The sequence below is a fragment of the Sceloporus occidentalis genome, unplaced genomic scaffold (genome assembly GCF_023333645.1).
Source record: "Sceloporus occidentalis isolate IW3139 unplaced genomic scaffold, rSceOcc1.0.p SCAF_5, whole genome shotgun sequence".
In the NCBI taxonomy this organism is placed as follows: domain Eukaryota; kingdom Metazoa; phylum Chordata; class Lepidosauria; order Squamata; family Phrynosomatidae; genus Sceloporus; species Sceloporus occidentalis.
The window spans coordinates 41,692,676-41,720,214 of NW_028316985.1; the positions used below are offsets into that span (position 1 = coordinate 41,692,676).

General features: G+C 39.4%; 1 protein-coding gene across 9 annotated transcripts in view; it reads left to right on the forward strand.

The window, feature by feature from the left end:
* ANKS1B (ankyrin repeat and sterile alpha motif domain containing 1B) overlaps window positions 1–27,539 on the forward strand; it is a 499,785-nt gene that overhangs the window by 41,238 nt on the left and 431,008 nt on the right. For all 9 annotated transcript variants that reach the window (XM_089523880.1, XM_089523881.1, XM_089523882.1 and 6 more), the window contains exons 4-6: window positions 1,016–1,312; window positions 18,204–18,279; window positions 21,712–21,813. In XM_089523880.1, coding sequence (XP_089380006.1) covers window positions 1,016–1,312; window positions 18,204–18,279; window positions 21,712–21,813 — 475 coding nt within the window. The remainder of the gene's footprint in view (window positions 1–1,015; window positions 1,313–18,203; window positions 18,280–21,711; window positions 21,814–27,539) is intronic.

Consider the following 27,539-nt stretch of genomic DNA (forward strand, 5'->3'; position numbering starts at 1 on the left):
GTATTCCTGCTTTGTTTAGTCATCCCTCCATTTTTGTGGGGGATCCGTTCCAGACCCCCCCCCCCCCCGTGAAAACGGAAACTTGCAGATATTCAAACTGCATAGGCTTGAATGGGGGTACATGCCCCATTTTAACCCCCCCCCCCCCCATTGCTCCTCACAAGTAAGTGAGGGTCACGGATATGAAGTCTGTGGAAACAGAGGGGCAACTGTATATTCAAATAAATAGGAAGAAATCTGTGTTATTTTTGTGTATTACTAACTACAGGTATGATGTAATTATTTGTACAATTTAAAATGGTGCTATATATAATGAATGGAATTGCAAATATATTTGCTTGACTCTAAAGATCTCATTATGCAAGAGAAGATATTTCCACTTATGTGGGAGCAGGGGTAATGGCAATTTGCTTCCTATCTGTACCATGTATCCCTTAAAACTTGGCATGGGGGAGCTCTTTGGATTGGTTTATGGATAGTTTGGGGGGAAATAATTGTCATCAAATATTTGCCATCAAAAAATTTGTATGCCAGCTTTCAACAGGAACTGAAGTGACAATCAGAAATAATTAGCTTGGTAGATAAAACTGGTTGGATGATTTGGACTAATTATTATCACTAATAATGTTTATTTTCATATATGTACAAGCCTTATTCTCTAATAGTTAATTATGACATGTTTCTATACAGATTTATAGGCTGACAGGTTTGGGAACTATTTAAACAAGCTGGACAGGAAAACCTTTCTATTTGGTTTAGCTTCATTAGGCCCTGAGCAAAATATACATACATCTTCACATTATTCCTCTTGTAATAGAAGGCTATATCAATTACAGTAGAAGGGAAAGCTGAGATGCTAAAGGTATTTGACTTAAAGACCATCAACATAACTGTGACTATTGATTCATATCTGAAACAACTGCTAAAGTTTGCTCAAGTAGCTTACATCAGAAAATTACAGAAAATGTGCAGTTATTGATTAATCATTTTATTTTTTCACTCTCTCTTTTAACAGAATAACGAAAATGAAACTGCTTTGCACTGTGCAGCCCAGTATGGACATTCAGAAGTAGTAGCTGTTTTGCTTGAAGAACTTACTGATCCAACAATAAGAAACAACAAATTAGAGACCCCGTTGGATTTGGCAGCTTTGTATGGCCGCCTGCGAGTAGTGAAAATGATAATCAACGCATATCCAAACCTAATGAGCTGTAACACAAGAAAGCATACTCCTTTGCACCTAGCTGCACGTAATGGCCACAAAGCTGTTGTACAAGTGCTGTTGGAAGCTGGAATGGATGTCAGTTGCCAAGTTAGTATAATTTCTTTTAAAAGTACTGTTGAAAGCAATCCTTTAGCAATTTTTTGTTCATTTAGCTATGACACAATAGGTATATTTGCAAAATCATAATGAAATACTGCAAAGCTGTATAAGAAAAATTAATAGTAATTTACAGGTTACAGATTGGCTGGAACCACATGCTTCACTACCCACCTACTATGAGTATATTACCTCATTATTCAGTGTGTGTGTTGATTTAATATTTTTCCCTGGACATATTTCAAAGACCTGATTCTGACATACAAGGTGATGGGATATAAACTATCTTCTTCCCTTTAATGCCCTGTGCAATTTTACAACTCATTTGAGAGTAGCACCTTCTGTGTATGCTGCAAAATGTAAAGGCAAATAAAGGTGTTCTCAATTGATATTTCCCAATTAACCCCTCCATAGTTTTATTAATTACCTGATCCTCTGTGGCATTTGAAGATAAAGAAAAGGCATTTTAAGGCATTTTACTGAAGCTCACACTTCCTCTCTGGGAATAGCCCTGGAGTTATTTTTGTTGCATATTAGATCCTTATGAAGGCATATGCAACAGGGTTGTACGAAACACAGTTCAGCAGCCCTTTCTACTGCAGCAGCCACTCCGGACTTTTGAAAATATTGAACAAGATTAGGATACCTAGCTGGAGCAGAGTAGCTCTGATGTGTGTGGGAAGTCAAGCATCCCCAAATACTGGGCAGCAGAAACTTCCATAAGCAGATACTTTCTGTTTTCAAAAGTAAGATGTAGTTCACTGTATATATATTGTGTGTGTGTGTGTGTGTGTGTGTGTGTGTGTATACATATACATAAATAACATTATGTTCAATATGTGTTGCTAGGACCCATCCATTGATGGGTAAGAGATGAGAGAATAGGCTGAAGGTTTTCTACACATATAGGACTTCCTGCAGATATTTTCTCTGATCTTGTGCTACTTCAGGCAACTTCTAGAATTTCTGAGAGTTGAAATAGCAGCTTGTTGAGTAGTCCAAGAATGGCTTTAGTGATCAGATCCAAAGAAGTTACACTGTGTGATGCTCCGCCCAGACGTTTGGTTTGCAACTTAAATGATATTCATATGTGAAATGGAGGGAACCTTTAGCTTTCAAATGTCTACTTGTTAAATACTACACAACCTTATATCTCAGTAAAGTTAATATTTGATTAGCAATGAGAAATAATAAATAGAAATATCTTTTAAAGTGTTACATTATAGTTTATATACAGTAGTTTACTTGTTGGACTTTCCCTTAGTCATTTCTTCCCTTTTTTTTTACTGTTTTGCCTTTAACACAAAATATGAAGTCTTTATGCTAACATGATTACACAGAACATTTAATCAAAAGCGGTAAATGCCAGCTTATTACTATTGCTTCACCTACCTGCTTTCAGAATTACCAAAACAACATTTATTATCTTTTTTCATACTTGATTTCTTTATTATCAAACATGACTAGATCACAGTAACTCCTGAATGAATGTTACAAGTTCACACATATATTGGTTAACAAACCTTCTGACAAAGAAGTTCCTTTTTAAAAGTACTGTATTTTTACAGCTGCCCAGCAAGCCTTTTCTTCCTTGTGCTCTTGTCTTGCTGAACATTTTTTTTAGCAGCATCAACATTGGGAAGACAATGAAAGAGGCCTAGAGAAACACAGACTTTCACTGTTGGGTTGCAGCAGCATGTGTGCAATAAACAATGCAAGAAAGCTTGAGCTGGGAAAGTATGTGATTCTACCTTAGGCAATTCTGCTGTAGTACTATGGGCCTTCTTACAACAGGAGAAGTAAATAACAGCTGCCTTCAGAATCCTGTTTTGTGTATGTATGAACACTGAAGCGGAAAAGAGGAAAACAGATTATCCACCAAGATGAAATACTAAGAAAAGTAAAGGCTAGCTAAAGACAAAGATATTCCCAAATATATTTTAGAAGAAGCTTTCAAGTGATCTCTAGAAGGTTCAGAAATATTACTGTTTGCCTATGTAAGGCTTACATGACCTGGTGGTTCCATTTCACATGTGTATATTGTTTAGTTTGAATAAATGTTTTGCTTAAATGTATTGAACTGCTGTTCTTTTTTTGTAGTGCAGGAACTATAATTCCCTTGTTTGTTTGTTTTTGCCTCTGGTACCATATTTTCTGTTTTGTAATGCCCAGGAACAGATCTACTGTATTTTGTTATTGATTAACAATTAAACTTGCAGTGCTTCTTCACTCTTTGACATTATCAAGCATGCCCGATTTTCCTTTAGTTTTGCATAATTTTCAATATTGCTGCAATTTACCTGTTAAAACATATTTGAAAGGTATTTTAGACAAGGTATAATGGCCACAGCTTTTACAATATTTTATTTGCCATTTACTTTTAATTTTAGAATTGCTTTAGTTATAATTTTTCTGGTTTCCTTTTGTTGGTTTTATATTTTTGTTTTTGTTTTCTTTTTCAGGACAATGTCTGTATTCTGCCACATTATTCAACACTTTCTGGTGAAACATTTAATTTATTTTCCAAGCAGCATCCTGTTTTTCTGTTTTACTTCATCACCTTTCTAGTATGTGGATGAACTGAGACTTTTTGTATCCTGAATGTACTTTTCTTATAATATTTGGATTTGTTTTGTTTTAAATTTGTCCCTTCAATTATTCAAGTTACTGATGTCTATGATGGGAGTTTGCTACCTAAAATAAAGACTGTTACCCATTGGTGTTGTAAGCTAGCAGAAATGATGGTACTCATTGAGAGCCCAAGAGAAGGTGATATCACCATGCTCCAATAACATAAGAAATTACCAATTCCGCAAAGGTGACCAGCTGAACCCTGGGGATGCCCATAAAGTAACATGCAACAAAGGGAGGGTGGGTTGCTTGAAAGTCTGAATGAAAATGGCCAACAGCTCTGTGCACAGGTCTTATATGCTCTTGAAATCTCATCTAAAGTCTCGTGAGATTTTTGATCTTGAGAGACTTCCCACAGAATCTGGCTCAAGATTTGGACAGATCCCTGCTGAAATCTCATGATAACTGTGCCATTGCAAGATTTTGGGGAACGATGACTCCGAGCAGCTGCTCCAGCCCCAAAAGAGACTCGGTGCAAACATTACTCTTCTGAGTGTTGAGTTGAGACATACACTGGAGTTCCACCATACATCTACATTAAATACTGAAAACAGTGGACCTGGGTGGAGGAATCTGTCAGTTTCAGTTTCTCCCTGTGATTGCAGTGCTGTGTATCTTTCCTTCTTGATGTGGAGACTGACCACAGATACCAGGAGATTGAAGCACCTGTGAATGAGATCATCAGGCAGCTGAAATGCAGAATAAACTGCAGTTGTAGCCAGGATAATAGAGGCAATACAGAAGGAAGGAGTGGAGGAAGTCCAGTTTGTGGAAGAAGAGTGGAGAAGTGATTAAAAGAAAGAGAGGCATTTGAGAATGATATGGAGCACAGAGAGATACGAAGGTAGAGGCACTAGGGGGTGCAAGCAAGCTAGGGAGAGATGATAAAGAGTACAGGCAAAGGGGAACAGGTTGTGCCAAGGGAGGAAGGACCCAGTGCTTCTTCAAAATCAAAGGAGCAAGTTCCAAGAATGTATGAAAGAGGAATGCCCAGGCTCCATTATAGAAGTACCCACCTTACTCTCTTCTCTGCCATTGCCAAAGAAGCCTTAATGCTGGAGCCCAAATTTCATACCAAGAATATTGACTAAATTCTGTGGGATAGTGCAGAAAATTGCTGGTCTTGGCCAAGATCATGCCAGGGCCATGACTAGGGAAGAAATTAGGAAGAGAGAGGCATGAGTAAGATAAGATCTGGGAAAAGGGTGAGTGTTCGAGAAGAAGAGACTTAGCTGCTGTACTTACCATGCAAGGACTTGAAGGCTAAATACTAGATTGGCTGTGTAAACAAGGGTGGAGACCATGAAATTAAAGTAGCATTACATTTAAAATACCAGAGCTCGTAGTTGCCTTGGTGTCGCTGAGCTGATGATGGAGACGCCCAGGCTTCTTGTCCTGGGCGACTTCAACATCTCTCTCACGGCCAGCCATGTTCCATCTGGTGCGGCTCGGGAATTCATGGATACCATGGCGGCCATGGGCCTGTCCCAGCTGATACAGGGTCCTACGCATTGTGCGGGTAATACTCTCGATTTGGTCTTCTGTTCGGATGCGGAAAATCCGTGGGTGGAAATAGCTAATGTTTCCCCCCTGCCATGGACGGATCACTTCCTGGTAGAGGTGAAAATCAAGGCCTCTACCCAGATCCCCCCCGGGGGTGGTGGACCAGTTAGGATGGTCCACCCTCGAAGGCTGATGGAACCTGAGAGGTTCCAAGAAGCCTTAGAGAGGCTCACGGTTGGAAATGACGGCGACTCTGTTGATGCCCTCACCGGTATTTGGAATATCGGTCTTTCTAGGGCTATACACAGTATCGCTCCCAAGCGCCCTTTCAGGCCTGCTTCTAAACGTAAGCCCTGGTATACGGAAGATCTCCGGGCAAGGAAGCGGGTTCTGCGACGGCTAGAGTACCGTTGGCGGAAACACCTTTGCTTAGACGACAAGGCTCTCCTAGACCAACTGTTAAAGGACTACGGAGAGGCAATACGAGCAACAAAGAACTCGTTCTATGGTGCTCGTATTGCGTCCGCTGAGTCGCGTCCGGCAGAGTTGTTCAGGGTGGTGAGGGAGCTAACTCAGCTCCCTCCCGCCCTGAACCAGATCCTTGAACCTACTAAGGCCTGCTGTGACCAATTTAATGACTTTTTTGCAGATAAAACCTCTCGCATAAGCGAAGGTCTGAACGCTGACATTATAGCAGAACCTAGGGTAGAAGTGTCCAGAGCCTCTGTGGACTATGTTAAACTGGATCAGTTTGAGTTGGTGAGTACCGAGGATGTGGACAAGATCCTCGGAAGTGTTCGGAAAACAACCTGCTCTCTTGATCCCTGTCCCTCGTGGTTAGCGGCCCAGGGGGGACCGGCGGTAACACTATTGTTACGCCGGATAATTAATACATCTTTGAGGGATGGGCAATTTCCATCGGATCTTAAATTGGCCATTGTAAAACCGATCCTAAAAAAGCCCTCCCTCGACCCCCTGGTTCATAATAATTATCGGCCTGTCTCGCTGCTACCATTTTTGGGTAAGGTGATCGAGAGGGCGGTTGCGATCCAGCTTCAGGCGGTCTTGGATGAAACGGATTATCTGGACCCATTTCAAACTGGCTTCCGGGCGGGTTACGGGGTTGAGACGGCCATGGTCACCTTGGTCGATGATCTCCGTCTGGGCATCGACAGGGGAAGCGTGTCCCTGTTGGTGCTCTTGGACATCTCAGCGGCTTTCGATACCATAGACCATGGTATCCTTCTGGGGCGCCTGGCAGAGGTGGGGATCGGGGGCACTGCGCTCCAGTGGTTCCGGTCCTACCTCTCCGGAAGGTCCCAGATGGTGCAGCTGGGAGACGGGTGCTCTGACGAGAGGCCCCTTAAAACTGGGGTTCCTCAAGGAGCCATTCTGTCTCCCATGCTATTTAACATTTACATGAAACCGCTGGGAGAGATCATCCGGAGACATGCGGCGCGGGGTTATCAGTACGCTGATGACACCCAAATCATTTTCTCTATGTCTCCGACTGATGCAGTGACTGGGGATGGCGTCTCTCCTCTCGTGGCCTGTCTAGAGTCAGTAATGGGCTGGATGAGGGAAAACCGACTCAAATTGAATCCAGAGAAAACGGAGGTACTAGTGATAGGTTCTCCTGGTCCAGGAATGGCGGTGGTTCCACCTGTCCTGAACGGGGTCACGCTCCCTGTGAAGGACTCCGTGCGCAGTTTGGGGGTGCTTCTTGACTCGTCGCTTCACCTGACAGCTCAGGTGAATGCGACGGTCAAGAGCACCTGTTATCAGCTTCGGCTTATTCGCCAGCTGCGCCCATACCTGGCCCAGAGGGACCTAGAAACTGTTGTACATGCTGTGGTAACTTCGAGACTGGATTTCTGCAATGTACTCTACATGGGGCAACCCTTATACCAAACTCGGAAGCTGCAAATGGTGCAGAATATGGCAGCCCGGCTGGTCACTGGTGCTCCCAGGACCAGCCATATAACACCGGTTTTGAAAGACCTCCATTGGCTGCCTATCCGCTTCCGAGCTCAATATAAGGTGTTGGTGATCACCTATAAAGCCCTAAATGGCTTGGGCCCAGGATACCTAAAGGACCGCCTCTCCCCGTACATTCCGCCTCGCACCCTCAGAACGTCTGGGCAGCAATTACTGAAGGTGCCTGGGGCTAGGTTAGCCTCCACCACACGGAGGACATTCTCCACGGCTGCCCCAGCCCTTTGGAATACGCTGCCCACTGAGCTCCGCTCGACTACCACCCTGGCCCAATTCAGGAAGGACCTGAAAACCTTCCTGTTCCAACAGGCATTCCCCGACTAAAATCCTGTGGGCCTCCCTCCTCTTCCGTGGCCAAGAGGTTGGGCTATGGGGCTTTTATGCCTGTTATTTTAAATGGAGGGCTGATGTATTTGTATTTTAATCTTTTGTATTGTATGGATTGTTTTAATCTCTGTTGTAAGCCGCCCTGATCGCAGGAAGGGCGGGATATAAATAAAAATTTTATTATTATTTATTATAACTGGGGACATGTTCCCCTTGAGGACAGGCACACACTCCACAATGCCCCCACCAATTTTTTTTTTAATTCTCAAGTTCTTCCCATTCCAAATATGAAGACATTTTCAAATTTCAGGAAAAAAATTGAACTGAAATTCTTTTTCTATCTTTAGTTAGTACAGTTGGCACTCCATATCTATGGATTCTTTATCCACAGATTCAGTTATCCATGGCTTGAAAGTATTAAACATATATATGGATTCCAAAAAGCAAACCTTGATTTTGTCATTTTATATAAGGGACACAATTTTACCAAGCCATTGTATTTCATGGGACTTACCCATGGATTTTGGTATCCGTAAGAGGTCTTGGAACCAAACCACAGAAGATAAGAAGGGCCTATTGTATTTCCCCTACTACTGATGAACTGGATGTAAACTTTAAATCAATTATCTTTCAGTCTTAATTACTGGTTAATAGGGAGCAGCCAATCCTACTCTGCTAAGTTGCAATTCTTTAATACAACCCAATTTCTACATTCACCCTCTTGGATTTATTCCTGCATGAACAAAAAGGTTATTGTACCAGGAGACTGGAATTTATAGTTCATAGGAGAATGGAATTCACAGTTCAATACCTGCACTATCGCACTGATAATCAGTACTGCTGTTATGAATGGAGGCTATGTGCATTTATATTAAGAAATGCTGTATATAATTGTTCAGACACAATTAAATGAATCCAGTTTTCCTAGGAAGTAGCATACAGGGAATGAAGTAATTTTTTAAAAGCAGTATTCTTGGCAAGGCATTAATCTCCATAGTTGACACATTTATGTTTATAGTCATAATTTTCGCTGCTCAAACAATTATTGGTTTTGAACAATCTCCCTAATTTTCTTTAATGCTTGCATAAGCTTGTGTAGTTTATAGAAATCAAAACATTTCAAATACCATTTGATAAGGATATTTTACCAAGGAATTAGCAAAATAGGCTAATTTAAGAAATTGGTGGAGTTTTTTTAGTTTTGCTGGATTTTGAGTTTTCAATATTCTTTTTAAAACAATGGAATCAAACTGGTCTGATTTTTTTTCCTGAGGTAAAATGTCCATAATCCAAGTGCTACCATTAAGGAGGCCTTGCTGTTTGTGTAGTGTATTGGCATTTTCAACAAAAATTGAGTCAGAATTATAGTTCAGTTGATTTAGTAAATGATGAAAGTTTTGGTACACATGGATACTTCCATTTTGTGATTAATTGTTACTTGCCTACTAAAAATGATGAGGACTTGTGGAAGACATTTTATCACTAGCAAGATGCTGAATTAGCTGAGAAAACAGAGACATCGTCTAGAGCAGAAGGGTGAGTCTTTCCCCACATTTGAGAATTGTAAGCTACATGGCATCTATTCTTTTTACTTTTTTATTTTTTAAAAAATATATTTACAAGAATATATTGTATACGATTGTACACATTAGTCTACTCATATATTTTTGTTAGTCCCTCTATTTCAACAGTCTATATCTGCTACATCAAAAATCGAATTCATTAGGGATTAGTCCATACTCATCATTCAGTTTTTGAAAATACATTTTAAAAATTGTGTAGAATTTGTGGCTGTGATTGTGATGACTACTGTTTAAAATGCATAGCTGTGCATACTTTTACTGCCTGCCCATTACCATTTTGTTAAGGTATGTGTGTCTTTTCACAGAACAAATTTCCCAGTCCTGGTGAGTGCTGGAACAGAAAGGGGTTGGAGCATAGCACTTTGAGCTACCAGCAAAGTGGAGTGGGAACAGAAAATTTATGCCATTAAAAAAAAGTTCCTCTGTAAGGTGCCACAAGACTCTGTTTCAGTTGTGATGTTTGGGAGTTTTGCAGAATGATTGAAAGAAGTGAAGGAAATCATAAAACAGATTGGATTTATCTTCATTTACGTACCACTGAGATACTTAAGGCAACATTCTCACAGAATGTCTCAAGGGTCTATTGCCAACTAAAGAAGAAAAGAAAAGTATGCCTAATCAGATCAAAAGCCTATTTAGTTCAGCATCTAATTTCCCATAGAAATCAAGCAGCTGACTATGGGAAGTGCACAAGTTCCTCAGGAGCATGTTAATGAAATAGATGTGCTTATCAAGCTTACAGGTGTCCAGCTGAATCTATGATATTCCAAACTGGGATTGCTTCTGACATGGAAATTATGCTTCAGCCACAGAAACCATGCTAGTTCAGTACAAGAGGAGGGATTGCTGTTCTACTTTTTGTTTTGGTGCTGAACATGATGAATCCCTAATCTTTGCTGACTTTTGTTAAAACGTTGTCATTCTTACTCAAGCATTTGCTTAAACATGCTTTTAGGGGGCTATAGCTCCTTGCCTGTCTTATACTTTCTAATGATGTTTCTAATTTTTCATATGATGCGGCTGCATTTTGATTTTAAATTTTAAAAGCAGTAGTATTGTAGTTCCATATTATATCTAATTTACTGTTTTCTTTATGTATTGCTTATGTTTAGATTTCTCAAATGTATAAATTTACATTTTACTTTGGCAGCCTTTGAATCATTTTATTACATAGTAATACATACAAATTGCATTAATACAGCCACAAAGTCGTACTCTGCAATATCATCTTGGTATTAAGTTTACTCTAGGGAGCATGATCTCTGGCACGTTCTACCAGGCTGATGAGGATTTTCATAAAGCTCTAGAGGACCACTGTGTGTTTGTCAACTGAGAACCAACCTAGCTTACTATGGAGAGGCTCATCACCAGAAGGACAGCCAGCCATGGATGAATTGGCCATACAACTATGGATAGAATAGTTGTGATTTGCAGTCAATAGTGAGACTATCTGAATTGATTAAATTGCAAATCCTCAGGGTATGCATATTTTGTAGTTAGTATTAGCAAGGTGCACTTTGTCATTGCATATTTCTATTAGGGTAGTTTTCAAAAAGGTAGCCATGTTAATCCATTGCAGCATAAAATGGAGGAGGAATATAGCAGCCCCTTTAAGACACTGTTTTTGCATGTTCTTTCATAGATATAAACACTTCAAACTATTCTGCATCTGAAAACGTGGGTTTGTATCCACAAAAGGCCATGCAAAAACAAAAACCAGTTAATTTTAAAAGTACTGCTATATTCCTTCCTCCCTTTCCTCCTTTTTATTTCTATTAAATTAGTTGAAAATAAAATACAAAAAAATGATTACTATATTTTTATCTATATTTTTATGATATTTTTAATGAGATAGTTTGTAATGGTTTTTAATAGTCTAACCCCGCCTTGATCCAATGGGAGAGGCGGGGAAACATAAATAAAATTTATTATTATTATTATTATTATTATTATTATTATTCAGTATTCCCATTTCCCTGTGAGAGTTGCTTGCAGACACATGTATCACACCAGTGCAAGTTACCATCAACATACACATTTGACCTTATTGGGCACATTAATTCTAGTCAGCAGGGCCTTGCAAGTAGTAAATGATCCTTTCTTCCACTTTCCCTGCAACATGCTTATTTTAATTCAGGTGAGAAACATATTACTGTCTAGGTTTTTGTTGTACTGCAATGCCTAGCATCCTTCCCCAACAGCTATGCTACTTGGGGCAGTAGTATGGCAGCATTTAGGAGGTTGCCCAATTACCATCTCTGTTTTAAAACTTTGTGCTTCTTCCATGGGTGGCTGATCAGTTTCACATCTTCAAAATAGGTTAAGCACCCTGGTTAGCATCTTTGAAAAGCTGAAATAAAACCCAGAACATCAGCATATGACTGATGTGGAGGTTCCCAGCTACACCTGACTACTACCCTTATTTAATTCTCATATCAGCATTACCACCTTCTTATTTTAAGTCATCCAAATAATACCAACAAATCTTTTAGAATAAATAGTGAACTCATGCTCCAGTTCCCTGTCCATGTGTGGGCAAGGTAGCAGCATCCAAAACCAAGACAGAGGTCTCAACATGTTCATTGGAATTCTGAGGTTTGAAGAACTGCAAGGGGCAGCCACTTTATCCATGCTGTAAAAGAAATGAGCATACTCAGTGGGCATGAAATATTGACTTCCTTTGTAAGGAATCAAAAACCCAAGAGGAAAGGAGAATGGAATGGAATACCCTAGCAGAAAGCCCCAGGGATTGAATGGGACACTGAACAAGAGGATACCATTTTGCTAAGCTTTGTTTCAGATCTCTCTCTCTTTTTGCAGTTTTCAAGTTAGTCAGCAGACAATATGAGAGTACAAAATCAGCAATTCTTCACCTCTGTACACTTCCCAAAATTCAAGTTTTCAAACATTTTGTATTTAAAAAATTGGCCTAGTTTAGACATCACATTTGCACTCCCAAAATATGGTTAGCTGGATTGTATGTATGTCATTTACTTACATACATTCTCTTTCACTTTTCCTTTCCCCATTTTTTACACCTGCATTAAAACTTATTTTCACTGTTAAATTACAGCTTGGCATGATGGGAAATTATGGTTTCTTTGCTCCCAAAAGAGCAAGAATGTGCATCAAGATCAAACTATGGTTTGCCTACTGAGCAAAACAGCATCCCCCCAATGACTTAAAATTAGAAGAAAGAGAAGCAGAAGGTGTGTGGGAAGAATCATCTTGATAAAAATTCTGTTTATGCAAAACAACATTGATCTGGAGATTCTGCCCCCTCTCCACGTATGGGCTTCTGGAGATTGGTTCAGCAGTGTGATATAATTATAAAATCAGTTAAAGGCATGAAAAGCCAACCTTTGGATACACAATTATGACAGCAAGTCATTTGGATTGCTTTCTCCACCTTTTCTCTTGCTTGCTTTCTAACGTTTGGGACATATTACTAGTGCTACTTAATGCGTTTGCAAAAACCAGTTAAACACATGAAAATACACCCCATTAGCAGAACACCATGTTAGGGATCTGATCTGAGACATTTTATGTGATATATGCCGGTGCACATACATGTTTATGCATCTGAACTGTAGGTGAATCCCTGAAATATTTGCAGAAATACAACATAAAAACCAGCTCCTCTAAAGTAAACATTCTTCAGAAATAATGGTCTGCTTGAGTGTTCTACCTACAGGTGAATTGTATAAGGTCAAGAGGACATGAGAAGATCAGTCCAAAAGCATATGTATTCCAGTATTCTGTTCCTGCAGTGGCCAACTAAATGCTTATTGGAAGCCCACAACAGTATATAAATTTAACATCACCTCCCTTATGATGTGCCTGATCAAGTGGCTTACAGAGGAGATCTGTTTTTGATAATGGAAGCAATTTATAGTCATCGTAATCAGTAGCCCTTTTTAGTTTTATCTTCTGTGACTTTGCTTAATTCCCCTTTTAAGCTCTCTTAGTAGGTAGTCATCACTGCCTCCTGTGGAACAAATTCCACAGTTTAAGTATGTGATGTGTGAAGAAGTATTTCATGCAGAATGGGATAGGTTAGACTTTGGGATAGAATGGCACCAGTGATATTGTTCTGATTATACATTCCAGTTTCATTGCTTTGTGCTTATATGTGAGTTGCCTCTAGGTACATTTTTACATACCTAAGAGTTTTGGTGTGCTGTTTTCTTAGCCTTCTGGAATATAGAGTGATGGTGTGATCTGGGCAGTACTCTAAAACAGAGATTAATTAGGTGGCTGGTAGACGGATGTGTTCATCTTGGTTGAATTATTTTCTGCTAGAAGGAGATAACCTGTAGAAAACTTGCACTGAATATCCCAGAATGTAGACTGATTACAATAGTCACAAGGTTCAGAAAACTGCTATCTTTGGAGTCTGGAGATTATAGCCCTCAAACTCGGAGTCATATTTTGTGTTGCAGTCCCATAAATGATTCCCTGACAGTAAACATATTTGGTCTGCATGCTGCACTTGTGCCGGCTGTACCTTTGTTTGTAATCACTATGCCTCCCATTATTAGTTTCATTTGATTAAACACCATTTGATTTTGTTTTCACTTCTGAGTAAGTGCCTTCTTAACAGCATTTTGGGTATCTCAACTAAGTAACAGTATAGGATTGCACAGGAAAATATGTGTGACTGCACATGTCTACACATACAGGAGACACAAAGTCAATAACTTACTTTTATTAGTACACAATATGATTAAATACATAATGCATGTAAATAGGTACTGAAAATATACATGTTACTCAAAAGATTTTTTTAAAAAACAAAAATAGTGGGCAAAGCGTTAAAAATAAGAACTGTGTATAATTCCTTGGCTAGCCAGACATATATCACAGAGATAACTAAATTATGACTCACAATTGAACTAAGTCCTTTTCTGCCCTACTCTAGCTGTTGTTTCTCCTTTGCTGAGTTCCCTTTGCCACTTTGATAAAAATGTCTTTCTTGCCACTAAACTTTAAATTAGGAATGGATTTTCTGGGGGCCTCAGGTTTTGATCCCCTTTGTAGTCTGGCCCCCTTCAGACTTCCTAAACCCCTCACTCTGAACACTCAGAGTGCAAAATTCCTTCAAAAAAGGAGATGGGAAGCCTGGGTGGGGGATTTACCATTCAAATATCCTTTTGGCCTTACCTATAACTGTTTAAGGCGTGTGTGTGTGTGTGTGTGTGTGTGTGTGTGTGAATGAGAGGAAGAAAACAGATGGATTGTCCAGATGAACTAGTTTATACGGAGAGTTGCAAAGCGGCCTCAAAGTGTGTTGCTCACAGAGTATTTTTTTTTGTGGGTTTTTTGGGCTATCTGGCCATGTTCTAGAAGAGTTTATTCCTGACGTTTCGCCAGTATCTGCGGCTGGCATCACAGAGTATATTTTGTCCATCCTACTCTTAAGTTATCCTGAATTATTTAGCACAGTGTTACAGAACCAAAGGAACCCACTGTGGCATTTATGAATGGAAGTGAATCGTTACATAACCACAGGCAAAAACAAACAGGAATATAACAGATAAAAATGCATTAACTATTGTATACAAGTTGTTTTATGGTACACACTTGTAGGGGATGGAAAGCATACTTACAGTGTGGTAACAAAACTGCTGAAACTAAGTCATTTGGATTGCGCTCTTTATGCCATATAAACTCTATAGTTTCTGAATTTATAACACAGGCATATACATATATGTATGTAGATGTGTACTCATACAAAATGCTTCAATTACCAAATACATACAAGAGACTGTCAGCGCAACTGCTGGGGTCCAACAACCACTATCAGCAACTCAAACGAGTCCTGGGGTTAAATCAGAACCTTGGAGCAGAGCTGGCAATTTCCAGAAGCTGAAGCGTGGCTCCCAGAGTCCAATTGGGATGACAGCAACTGGATGTCTTCCAGGAACTGCAGCAATGCAGGAACCTCCAGGTACACACAGCAAACCGATACTGTAGCTTCTTCTGATAAACCACCAGAGAAACAAAAGTCCCCAAAGTGCTCTTTATTCACAGTGCTATTATACAAAACCAGATCTCCAAAACTCCAAACCATACCAATCCAACTCCTACTTCAAACCCACAAGCTATCCCTTGCAACTCGTGGGTTTATATAGTCTCCAGACCATGTGTGTAACCATGTAATGTGTCTTCTGTGCAATCCAGACACGTTTCATCATCCATGGCTACGTGCACTTGGACACTGAAGAGTCCTTGAGCCAATGAGCTTCAGCTGTGCTGATCAGCCTTGCCACTCTGCTGAATGCTCATGGCCAAACACACACACATCAAGCATTTCCCTGTGTGCTGTGTTTTAACCCTTCAAATCCCTGACAGAGACAGTGATATGAACTGCTATTTATTGCATAAATCTTCTGTACAGAAACTAGATTCTGCTGAACAGAGGAAGACTATGTAAACAAAAAGCGGCTCCTTTTTTATGCTGCAGAAAGAGCACACTAGCCACCGCTGCGGCTGTACCATGGCTCTTTGGTGCAGCCCATGTAAACGCTGCACCAAAGACGTGTTGTAACGCCGCCTGAGGTGTGGTCGGGCTCATGGTGTCACACCGGCATGAGGATGGCGGCGGGGCGGCTGGCAAGTGGTTGTCATGCCCCCTCTCTGTCCCCACGCTGGCTCTTTATGCCGGTATGTTGAATCCCTTAGTCTTCTGATTTCTGCACTGTACCCTCTATTGTGATTAATGACAGAGCAAGGTATGGAAAATCTTGAACTACTTCAAAGTTGCAAAATTCAACCAGTCTCTGAAGTCTTATTGATATGATTCAGTCAGACTTTACATTAAGTCCTTTGACTGCTGCTGCGACATCTCGCTATTAATGTCACCCCATTTCTTCTTAAATTTCCTGAGTAAAACACTATGTAATTATCTGACTCAAGATTCCTGTATACTTTAGCGTGATTACCCAAACTATTGCAATGCTTATTTGTTCCATTTCTTGTTTTACTCTATCTAGCTTTCCCTGATTCATGTGTCTCACATTCCATGTTCCTATAATATGTGTTGCATAGTTTCAGATTTTCCTGTCATCTCTGAACATATCAACAGCTGAAAGGCTTTTTGACTTGAGTCCAATTGCATAATTAGCCACAGCACTACTTGTAGTTGTCCTCTGTTGTACCCCAGCAGCTCTTTAAGTGCCATCTGACCTGGGAATATAATCTTTTGTTACCAATTAAACAGCATGGGTTACATCATCAAGTTTGCTGGAAATTGAAATCTTTTATGACTATGACAACAATCTGATGAACAAAGGTTTGAGTTGATTCATGGATGAATAGTATTAGCAAGCGGTGGTGGATGTGAACTTCCAGGGTAGGACAAAGAAAAAGCATTAGTAAGTTACTCATTAATCAAGTCTTGCTGTTTTTTTCTGATGGTTAGTATACTTTCCATCAATCAAGATTCTGATGCTGATGGTGAAGTCTCTGATCTCTCTATCTTTCCTTCCATATCTAGTTATTCTCTTTGTTCAGCTACAAGAAGAAATAGCAAAAACAGCACTTTTTTACATTTCCAAAATATTAAATATTAAGTAGTCTTTCAGTGGAAAAGTTAAAATATTTTTTGTTTATTGTTTAAATAATTAGAGCTATGCAGACATACATTGCAACATAAACATTCACCTTTCCCTCGCAAAGAACAGTGTCTATGAGGCACATTTGTCAGTTTCAGAGTTTTTTAAAAAAGATTTTAGAAATAAAGACAGAAAATTTCATTTGGGCTGAATTCTTATGTAAATTGACTTAACTGTACCCTTCTAACTAATCAGTGAGTGTCAGCACATCAGTTTTTCTGACTAACTGATAAATGCAACATCCTTCAGGCTGTATACCTCTCTGATTTTGCAGTGCATTTCTTGTCTAGAAAATATAGAAACACATATATCAGGAAAAGGTGCATGGGAAATGCATATATTTGTGAAACCATGTACAGAATACATGTCAGTTTTATTGTGGCTTTAAAAAACTGCAAGCTGATATAGAAAATGGATAGAATGGTCTTATGCTTGAATGCATGTGAAACTGATACGGACCAGTTATAGAGTGATATTGCAAAGAGACAAATAAAAGCTGATTTGCAACATCATTAATACAGGCACTATTGTGGACATTGACTGGGTCCAAATGTTTATTGTAAGTGAAACCATATCAGAGGCATAGCTTCCTAAACCTCCTAGCAGGGTGCAAAAGATCAATTTATTGCAATGAGATAGGCCTTAAAACCTTTCCTGGTGGTTTTTGGGTAAATCATGTGTATGTTTTGTATGTAAGATTTAAGCTTGAGAATAGTACACAAATGTGATTAGAATATAGCATGATCCATATGAGTTTCTAAATTTTCTGACTTTTACAGTAATCATTATGAGTTTCAGTGAGAGTAGAATTGACAAGGAACAACATACTACATGTGCCTACAAAACAAGTGACTTTGGGTGCTTGGTCTTATGAACTTATGAACTGAGACAGTCCAAAAGTGTCATGGTTATTGGAGAGCAGGGAAGTATTTCTGGGGAAACTGTGCTTGACACATATAGCATGTAATTATTACCAGTTAGTGTAACTGATTTCTTGAATCTGGTGTTTGTGAATTGTTGCTATCACTACTTCTAAACAAGTGAATACCACAGAACTCACAAGGACATAATTTCCAGTGCTTCATAAGATTATGCTGCCTGTTCACTAGTCAAGCTTAATCAACATTGCATTCTATGATTGGTAGTGATAATTAAGGTTGTTTTTAATCATTTGATATAAGAAGATTTTATGATATTTTAGATTCTCTTTAACTGATTCTTTTTCAGACAGAAAAAGGAAGTGCATTACATGAAGCAGCTTTGTTTGGAAAAGTGGATGTGGTACGCATTCTGCTAGAAACAGGTATGTCATAGTCTGCTGCCACACTGAAGAATTTTGCAGTTTGACACCGCGTTGACTGTCATGCTCTATGCTACAGAATGCTGGGATTTGTAGTTTGATGTGGCACCAGAGCTTTCTGACAGAGAAGGCTAAATATCTCACAAAACGACAAATTCCAGAATTCCATAGCACTGAGCCATGGGAGTTAAAGCAGTATCAAACTGCATTAATTCTGCAATCAGATGCAGCAATAATTAATTTCCAAGTGACTTCTAGTTTGTGGAATGAAATTGAGGATTGTCAGCAACATCCAGTGTCCTGCTGGTATGTACTGATGGAGGCAGAGGGATGTGGAATGGGTGGGAATACATTCTTTCTTTTAATTTCCAGTAGGTTTATGTTTTAAAAGTCACCTTCCCTAGGTAAATTACCTAAAGAAAGCCACTGCTTTTTGATGCCTCTCTTTTTGATGCCTCATTCTTTTGATGCTTGCAAATTACAGGCAAGTTCTAATAATTCAGTGAGGAGTCTGCTCTTTCATCAGTTCATCTTGCCTGTGAAGCATGCACATGCATGTAGTCCCAAGGCTTGCCTACAGAAAGAGCAAACCCCTATGTGAATTAATTGCAGTTCCTGACCTTTGGTCTTCCACTTGATAATTCCTGACTGTTGGCCAAGTTGGCTGGAGTTTCTGGGAGCTAAAGTCCAAAGCAAATGAAGCACTAAAGTTTGGGTTAATGGATTAATGGAACTTGTCCATGCAATTTGCAAGTGTGGAAAGAGCAGGCTTGAGGCTTGCTTTGAACTGCACACATGCATGTGCACACTGCCTGTAAAACAAACTGGGGTGGGGGAGGTACCAAGCTGACTATGGGGCTTGGCATCTTTCCCCCCTCCCGTCAGCTCACTTTACAAGCAGTGTGCACACACACATGCAAACAGTCCAAAGCGAGTGCTACTTTGTACCCTTTTCTCCTTCTCTGTTCAGTCAATACAATATTGTATTCAGACAGTGCTTCTTCAATCTGCATTCAGTCTACAGTGCTTCTGAGATTGTACATTTCTTAAAGTATTACTGTACAATATTTGTGCTGATAATACATAATATATATGTGTGTGTGCGCGCGCACACACACATTGCGTGTTATTAAACTTCTGCACACATTCAGATGTGATGTATAGTGTGTTACTTATGTTTTTTGACAGCCAAAATGTATTTGCAAGCTAAACAAATCTGGATTAACAACAACAACAACAACATTTATTTATAACACCCTTTTCATCAAAGGGCAAAAGACCAGACATATGTAGTAAAGAGCGAAACAATAAAACACAACACTATAATAGACTAAAAATAAAATCCTCACAACAACACCAGTCGCAACCCATCTTGGCGACCTTAGGCACACTCGGCAACTTAACCCAGTGAATCAAAGAGGAAGGTTTCAACCCTATACAAAAACAGATGAGATCCTCTAGCCGGAGGTACAAAGGAAGACTGTTCCTCAAATGCAGAGCCAGATCCTGAGAGGCTTACCGCCTTGACAGAGCCATACGTGTTGGTGGAATCCCCAATAATCTTTTGCCTGTAGATCTTAAAATTCTAGATGATACATACCATGTTAGCTGAGTTGCCAGGATGAGAAGCTTTTAAATACCAGGATGAAAAGCCCTTGCCTGAACTGGTAGCTAGTGGAGGGATCTATGAGGGGAGAGAGGTGCAAGTAGGAAGATTTTCAACCAATTTCACTTTCTGACAGTGATCTAATCCCTAAAGTGGAGGCTTTAACATAATTTTTAGACTATGATTTTTGTAGAATCAAATTATCGAAGAATGCTTGTACCACTAGAATACCCTGTTCTTCTTTGTGATCTCTGTGCCTCACATAATAGGGCTTGCGCCTGTGCAGAGATCCCATTCGGAAGCTGGAACGCTGAACAGATTGGTGGGAGGCCCCACCCACTCCCATGTACTGAGCAGGCTTAATCCCACCAATAGCTCCACCTTCAGTTCTCTTTCCTCCACTGCAAGAGAAACACTTCTTTTGAGTTGCACCTTAGCTGAGTAGCCCTCATGTACAGTAGATTTCTTATTTTTTCTTATTTTTCTTGTTGAGTATTGCCCTTACAGAGCTTTGAAGCAAGTCTTTTTGTCCAATTTTCTGCCCAGATGGGCACCTCGCTTCTAGGCCTCCAAGTCTCTGTTTAAGCTCTGCGTTGATTGCAGTTGCAAAGTAGCTCTCACTGATGGACATTCAAAATGCCTTTTTTGCTTGGGTGAGGGCCACGTTGAGCGTTGTCCAATCTGCCACTCCTTTACTAACGTGACACTTTGCAACAGATCCCAGCGTTTAAAGTTGTTTTGTTGGGAATGCTCCCTCTCAGTTGCTGAAAAATCTTCTTCTTCTCAGACTGATCCTCTGGCATTGATACACATCCCTAAACTTCCGAGGATCCCTAAGATATCTAAGACATCAACACTGACGTCGGGCTCGATGTTGAGTCCCTCGATACCAAAGGCCTCACTATCTACAGAGCCTGCCTCAATGCAGAGGCCTTCAACACCGAGCACACTGGAACCTGCTTCCTCAATGTCACAGGCTGTGCCATCTACTGTCCAGTCTCCTCCATTGCAAACCCACCCTACCTCCCCTCAGTCAGGTCCCTGCTGACTTTTTTTATGGCAGACTTGAACTAGGTGGAGCTAGATTGGTGGGATTGGGCATGGTCAGTACATGGAAGTGGGTGCCCCCCCGGAAAATCTGCTTAGTTTTTCAGCTTCCGAATGGGATTTCTGCACAGGCACAAATCTTATTGTGTGAGGGCACAGACGACCACTTGAAGAACCACAATTACAGGTAAGCAACCTGTTCTTTCCAGGTCTAATACCAATCAAAACACTATGGGCGGTAGATTTACATCTGTAAGGCTTTCCACAGCCATAACTTGGACTGCCAGGGCAGTTATTCCCCTCCTCTCTGCTAGCAATAGTGTTCCCAGATTTCAGGATATTTCCCCCCAGAGCTCTAGGCGAGCAGAAAGAATGTCGGGGCAAGAATGCTACCATGAAAAATGTGTGCATATATATTCTCTGTGAGAGTTAAGGAACAGTTCACACCACTTGGGTTTATCTCTCATGCCAACCATGGCAGGCAGAAGCTTTTTTATTTTACTTGATAGGCATATCCTCTACAACAGTGATTGGTGCTTAATGTATCATGCTTAATGATATCATTAGAGGGCATTCCCTTACTGAATTACCAGGGCTCACCCCTGCAATATTACAAAGGATTGTTCATCATTCCCTGGGCGTGGCATGGGCCTGACCTGGTTACTCTAGCTAGCAGAGTTCTTTTCTACCAGTGTGTCCACTGTTACAGCCAGTGGATCTAAGTAGGGGTTAGCATTATACTTTTAATATTTCCATAATATGTCATATTTTCTCTCTTTCAGGAATAGATGCCAATATAAAGGACAGTTTAGGGAGAACTGTGTTAGATATTCTTAAAGAACATCCATCTCAACAATCACTCCAAATTGCTGCATTACTTCAAGGTAGGTGTTCTTATAAAAAAAGCCATATGCAAGGTTTAATTAAGTGTGTATATCTAAAATGTTATTCATTTTATTTGCTTATTCATTGTTAAATTTATGTCTCTTAAATTTCTCCCAACATCTCAACCACCCCCCTACAGTTTCCCAAAAATCTTTAGCACTGCAAAATTGGAACCTAATAGTTGGTGGTGGGGATGGGGTTTTATAGCTGTTCATAAATTTCCACCTATTTTGTATATGTCCAATGATAAATTACTTTATAGTTATATGAGATGAGTATGGGTTCCCCTCCAGAGTTGTTTCATTCACACACATACCTACATATATACATACAAAGCCTGTTTGCTTGTAGTAGGCAACAGGACTTCTCTCCTAATAACCTCCTTGTCTACATGCCAAGACAAAAATCCATCAGAATGCACATATACCCCCAACTCAGGTCTTTACATCTGAATTGTAGAAACAATTGTGTCCAAAGAATTTTATATAATCAGGTTTTGTATTAACTCTTACTGTTCTAAAATCCTGATCAAAACTCCTTAATTTTGATTTTTTAATACTTTAACTTTTCATTCTTGTTTATTTGTGGGAGAACTACTTTCCCATTGATGATACCACTGAAATGTGGTACCAACACCACTGAAATGTGTTCCCCAACAAACTTTGCTTGAAAAGATGGCTTTGCTGGGTTATATTGTGACTAATTATGATGGAATGTTTCCATTTAATCTTGTTCCAGAAGAACAAACAAGATATTTAAGGTCTGAAAATAATAATAATAATAATAATAATAATAATAATAATAATATGTTCTAGTGATGGGTAATGTTGGAGGAAATAATCTCTGCAGCAGTTTTATCAAAGTGCATCCAGATATACATAAACATGTAATATATAGTCACTACATTTTGATCATTTGTTGTTGTTAACTGCCCTTGAGTCGACTCATGGTGACCCTGTGGATGAGACATGTCCAAGACCCTCGCTCCTCCACTACTCTGCTCAGGTCCTGCTGGCTCAGGCCTGTGGCCTCTCTGATTGAATCCAACCATCTGGCATGTGGTCTTCCTCTCTTTCTACTGCCCTCTACCTTTCCTAGCATTATCTTTTCCAGTGATTCATGACTTCTCATGATGTGTCCAAAGTACAACAGCCTCAGTTTAGTAATTCTGGCTTTCATGGAGAGTTCAGGATCGATCTGTTCTAGAACCCATTTGTTTGTCTTCTTGGCCATCCATAGTATCTTCATCCCTCTTCTCCAACAACACATCTGAAATGAATTTACTTTCCTTCTATCAGCTTTCTTCATTGTCCAGCTTCCACATCCGTACATGGTGATGGAGAGTACAATAGCTTGGTAAATCCTCACTTTACTGTTCATGGTTATATATTTACACTTCTCCACTTCTTTCATAGCTGTCCTTCCCAATCATAGTCTTATTTCTTGACTGAAGTCGCTGTTCTGATCAATATTTGATTCAAGTGAATATTTGTTCACTATTCGTTGTTTATTGGGCTGAAACCAAGAGTTATGACAAATTGGTCCTCCTGTTCAGGTTCAAGACATCCTGAGATTTTTTTACACTCACATCGTTCTTGTACAATAAAAGGTGATGATCTCTATGCGGCAACAATGGCTGTGACAAATGAAGTCCAAAACACACTGCAGAAATAATCCAATTTGAGATCGCTTTAACTGCCATGGCTCAGTCTAGGGAATCCTGGAATTATGGTTTATTATGGCACCAGAGCTTTCTGACAGAGAAAGCTAAATGTCTAACAAAACTACAGTCCCCAGAATTCCCAAGCATTGAGCCAGGGCAGTTAAAGCAGTGTCAAACTGGATGATTTCTACAGTGTGTTTTGGACCAGAGAGGTCTTTTCAGTTAAAACTGTGACTTGTGTCTTATTAATTACATTTGCTTATGTACAGACTTGGATGACATTTCTTCTCAAACTAAAACAGAGGCATAATGCTGTCTGGTTCTTTTTCATGTGCATCAGACATATTTTTGATAATAAAAGCTTGATAGCATTCCTGATGAATTTATGTCATTTGCACATTTCTTTCCTTGGTGATTCTGCACCACAGTGTCTATCTGATTGAATAAGACTTTGGTTTAAACATTTTAATCTGAAAGGTCTTGGCAAAGATCTGTAAAAATGTCCAGTAATCTTTCTTGAAGGGCAGGTTAAAATGTTTTAAACAAATAGATCTTGTAGTTTTATATGTGACTCCCAAAAATAATATGTAATATATAATAATATGTACTTAACATTAAGTACAGAAATATTGTTTGATCAGCAAATCTTTTTTAATGATAGTTTTCCTTAACCCAGGGGAGTGTTTTTGGAACACCAGGCCTACAGCTGGAGAAAAAAAAGATGTTTATATTGAAACTCCTCTGATCCTGACAAGGGATGGGTATGCAGGATCTAGCTTATACCCACTCCCAAAATGCTAAAACGTGGAATTTTAACTTACTTGAATAGACTCTACAGGGTAAACAGGCCATTAGATCCAAGAGAAAAACTTGAGTAAAGACCACTGTGCAGAAACACCTCCTCATGCAACTTAAGATACATTTACAACTGCCTGATTTCAATTATGTAGCATCCCTGACTAGCCTGAGGAGTTTTGAAATAATTTATTGAATGTATATTATGGCATATTCTGAGTATCTAAAAAATAATATAACTTCTCCATGTGGATGATGATGATGATGATGATGATGATTAAGCTTTATTTATATAGCACTATAAATTTACACAGCTCTGTACATGCAATTAAAATAGATACAATAAACCTGCCTATGCTGTACAGTCTACAAAATAATTAAATATAATACATATTAATATATGTTAACATTCAATGAAATAAGGCAGATAATAAATTAAAATAACTTTAGATAACAATCATGTAATGCCTAGAAACGCTTCCCTGAACAGTATAGTCTTTAACTCAGTTTTGAAGCTGGTTAAAGAGGTGATGACCCATGCTAGTGGGAGAAGGAGGTTCCAGGAGTGAGGGGCAGTATTATTAATTAGATTATACTAGTAGTTTAACAAATTTTGTGAATTCTTTGCACTTCTTTACACTCCTACATTTGTGTTGTGCTCCCATGTAGTGCAAAGTTTGGAAACCTTTAGAATATATAGTCGAGATCTATGCTGGGGTGGGAATCATGTGTCATTTCACGTGTTGATGAACTGCAATTCACAGCATTCTTCACAATTAGCTATGCTAGCTAGCATTGTTAGTTCAATAACATTTCACAAGGGGACTCATGATTCCTATTTCTGCATTTATTTTTACTTATTTAATTGATAGGAAGAAATCAACTCATTTGAGATGTGGTGCTGGAGAAGAGTTCTGAGAATACTGTGGAACGCTAAAGAGACCAGTGGATGGGTCCTAGATCAGATCAGACCCGAACTCTCCCTGGAAGCAAAGATGACTAAACTGAGGTTGTCATATTTTGGCCATATCATGAAAAGAAAGGACTCACTAGAAAACAGTATAATGCTTGGTAAAGTAGAGGGCAGTAGGAAAAGAGGAAGACGGATAGACTCCAAATGGATAGACTCAGGACAGGGTGACTTGGAGATCTCTTAATACATAGGGTCACTGTAGGTCGAGGTTGACTAGAAGGCCATTAACAACTATTTATATCCCACTTTCCCCCCATATGGGACCCAATGTGGCTCTATGTTATATCAACATGTTTAGCAGGAGTGAAAATCATGCAGCCTTCCAGATTATGTAGATCCAAAACGTCCAGCAGCCTTAGCCACCATAGCCAAGGGTGAAGAATGCTGTGAGTTGCAATCTAATACCTGGAGTGATTATTGATTCCCACCCTGGATCTAGACAATAAATGTTTATGGTAAGAAGCATGCCTCTAGTTCTCAGAATACATTTGCAAAGAAGTGTGGCCTATCTTCCAATGCAGTTTCTTCTTGACTGTCATAGCAGTTGCATTGAATTGAAATTTCTCCTTCATTTTTCTGTATGGTTTATTCCCCCCCCCTTGCATTAAGATAATAATAGTATCCCATAGTTAAGCTAAATTAATACTTAGCCTCAGAACCTGCAGCCACTCCTGAACTGTTTGATTTGATACTGTAAAGATGGGCGAAAGGTAGATAGCAGCCTACTGATAGCTAAGTAATTTCAGGTAGATAAACAAAAAAATCTTGCTGAGTTGTTTAACAAAATCAACAAAATAACTGTTCCTGGAAGTTTACTGCTACATACGTTGAGTGAAAGCTAGGAATGGATTTTTTTTTTGGTAGAAGTATTGTAATCTCGAGTTTTGATAATCTAATCAAGTTCTTGGGACCAGAATTCAATGCTACCAGAGACCTTGAAAAGATTGGCTGGTGTTGTGTTGAATCTAATCCACCATAAAATTCTGATTTGAGTTGGCTTCATTATAAGTCCCTTCAGAAATCCTTGTGTGTACTCAACAAGAGCTATTGTTTCAGTCACAGCATTCCCAAGAAATGCTGTGTTGCTATTAGATTACAGTTTTTGATGTTTATCTGACTTTGTGCTCTGGATGTTAATGACCTGTAACTGTATGCCTTCCAAAGCAGTTGGCAAAAGAAAGAAATAGAAGGGAAAGGATTTTGTCTTCTACAAAGTGCAGCTAGGGAGTTAGCCTCCCACTAAAAATCCTTTTACTTAGCTATAGAAGCTTCTCAGTGTTGCTCTGAACAGATATAGCACCTTCACATAAATAAGCACAGATGACCACTTGAAAACCTGCAATTACACATAGCCTGTTTTTTCTTATACAGTAATAGAAGCTTAGCTTTTATATTTTGGATTTGTGCTTTCTAAGAAGCTGTCTTAAAATATCCCAACCTTTTTACTACCTTTTATAGAATCTAAAATTGTCATGGTCAACATATGATCTTGGCTCTGTCTTTCCATTTATTCTGGAGGAGCTATCATCCATTCAAGGAATCTTTCCAGTACCAAACTAGATTTAAAGAAGCTAGAAGTGTGGTGGATTTTCTACAGCTGATAATTCCATCTGATCCTTACTGTATGTCCCCCATGACTGAATTCCCTGGCATTTTATGTGTTGAAAAGAGACAGCTGTGTTTCATAAATCACAATGTGTGTATTAATTACTCCCATTCATTTCTTGCATATTCTCTGATTGCCTTGTTGGACTATTTTGCAACTGATGTTCTAAACATTTCATGTGAATGTATAATCTGGTAGATACATCACTCTCTCCACAGCCTAATCTTTTAAATTACAAAGAACTTTAATTTATCCATGAATTCAGATAGTTTTAGATGAGGCTGTACTGTACATCCTATTATATGTGCATTGCTTCATACTGCTTATGCATTAGTGTTTTATCATTCCATTGCCAGAGTGCTGGTGTGATGAATATGCAAAGCATTAGTTTTTGCTGTGTTTTGTGTGATACAAATAGGCTGTTGCCAAAGATAAATGTCACTGTGACAAAATGAGGCATACTGGGGCGGGGGTGTAACATTTCTTCCCTTTAATGTTATGTCCAATTCCCACCTCTTGTTGGGACTGCCTTCCAAATTGCCTACAACCTCCCACCACACCTCTCTTTATTGGCCTCCAGCTCAGTTATTTGTGCATGGCCTGAAGAATTCTATATCTGCTTATACAGAAGAACATTAATATCTGGTAACAGCCTAAGAAGTAGGCTAACGGGGCCAACTGTGAATGA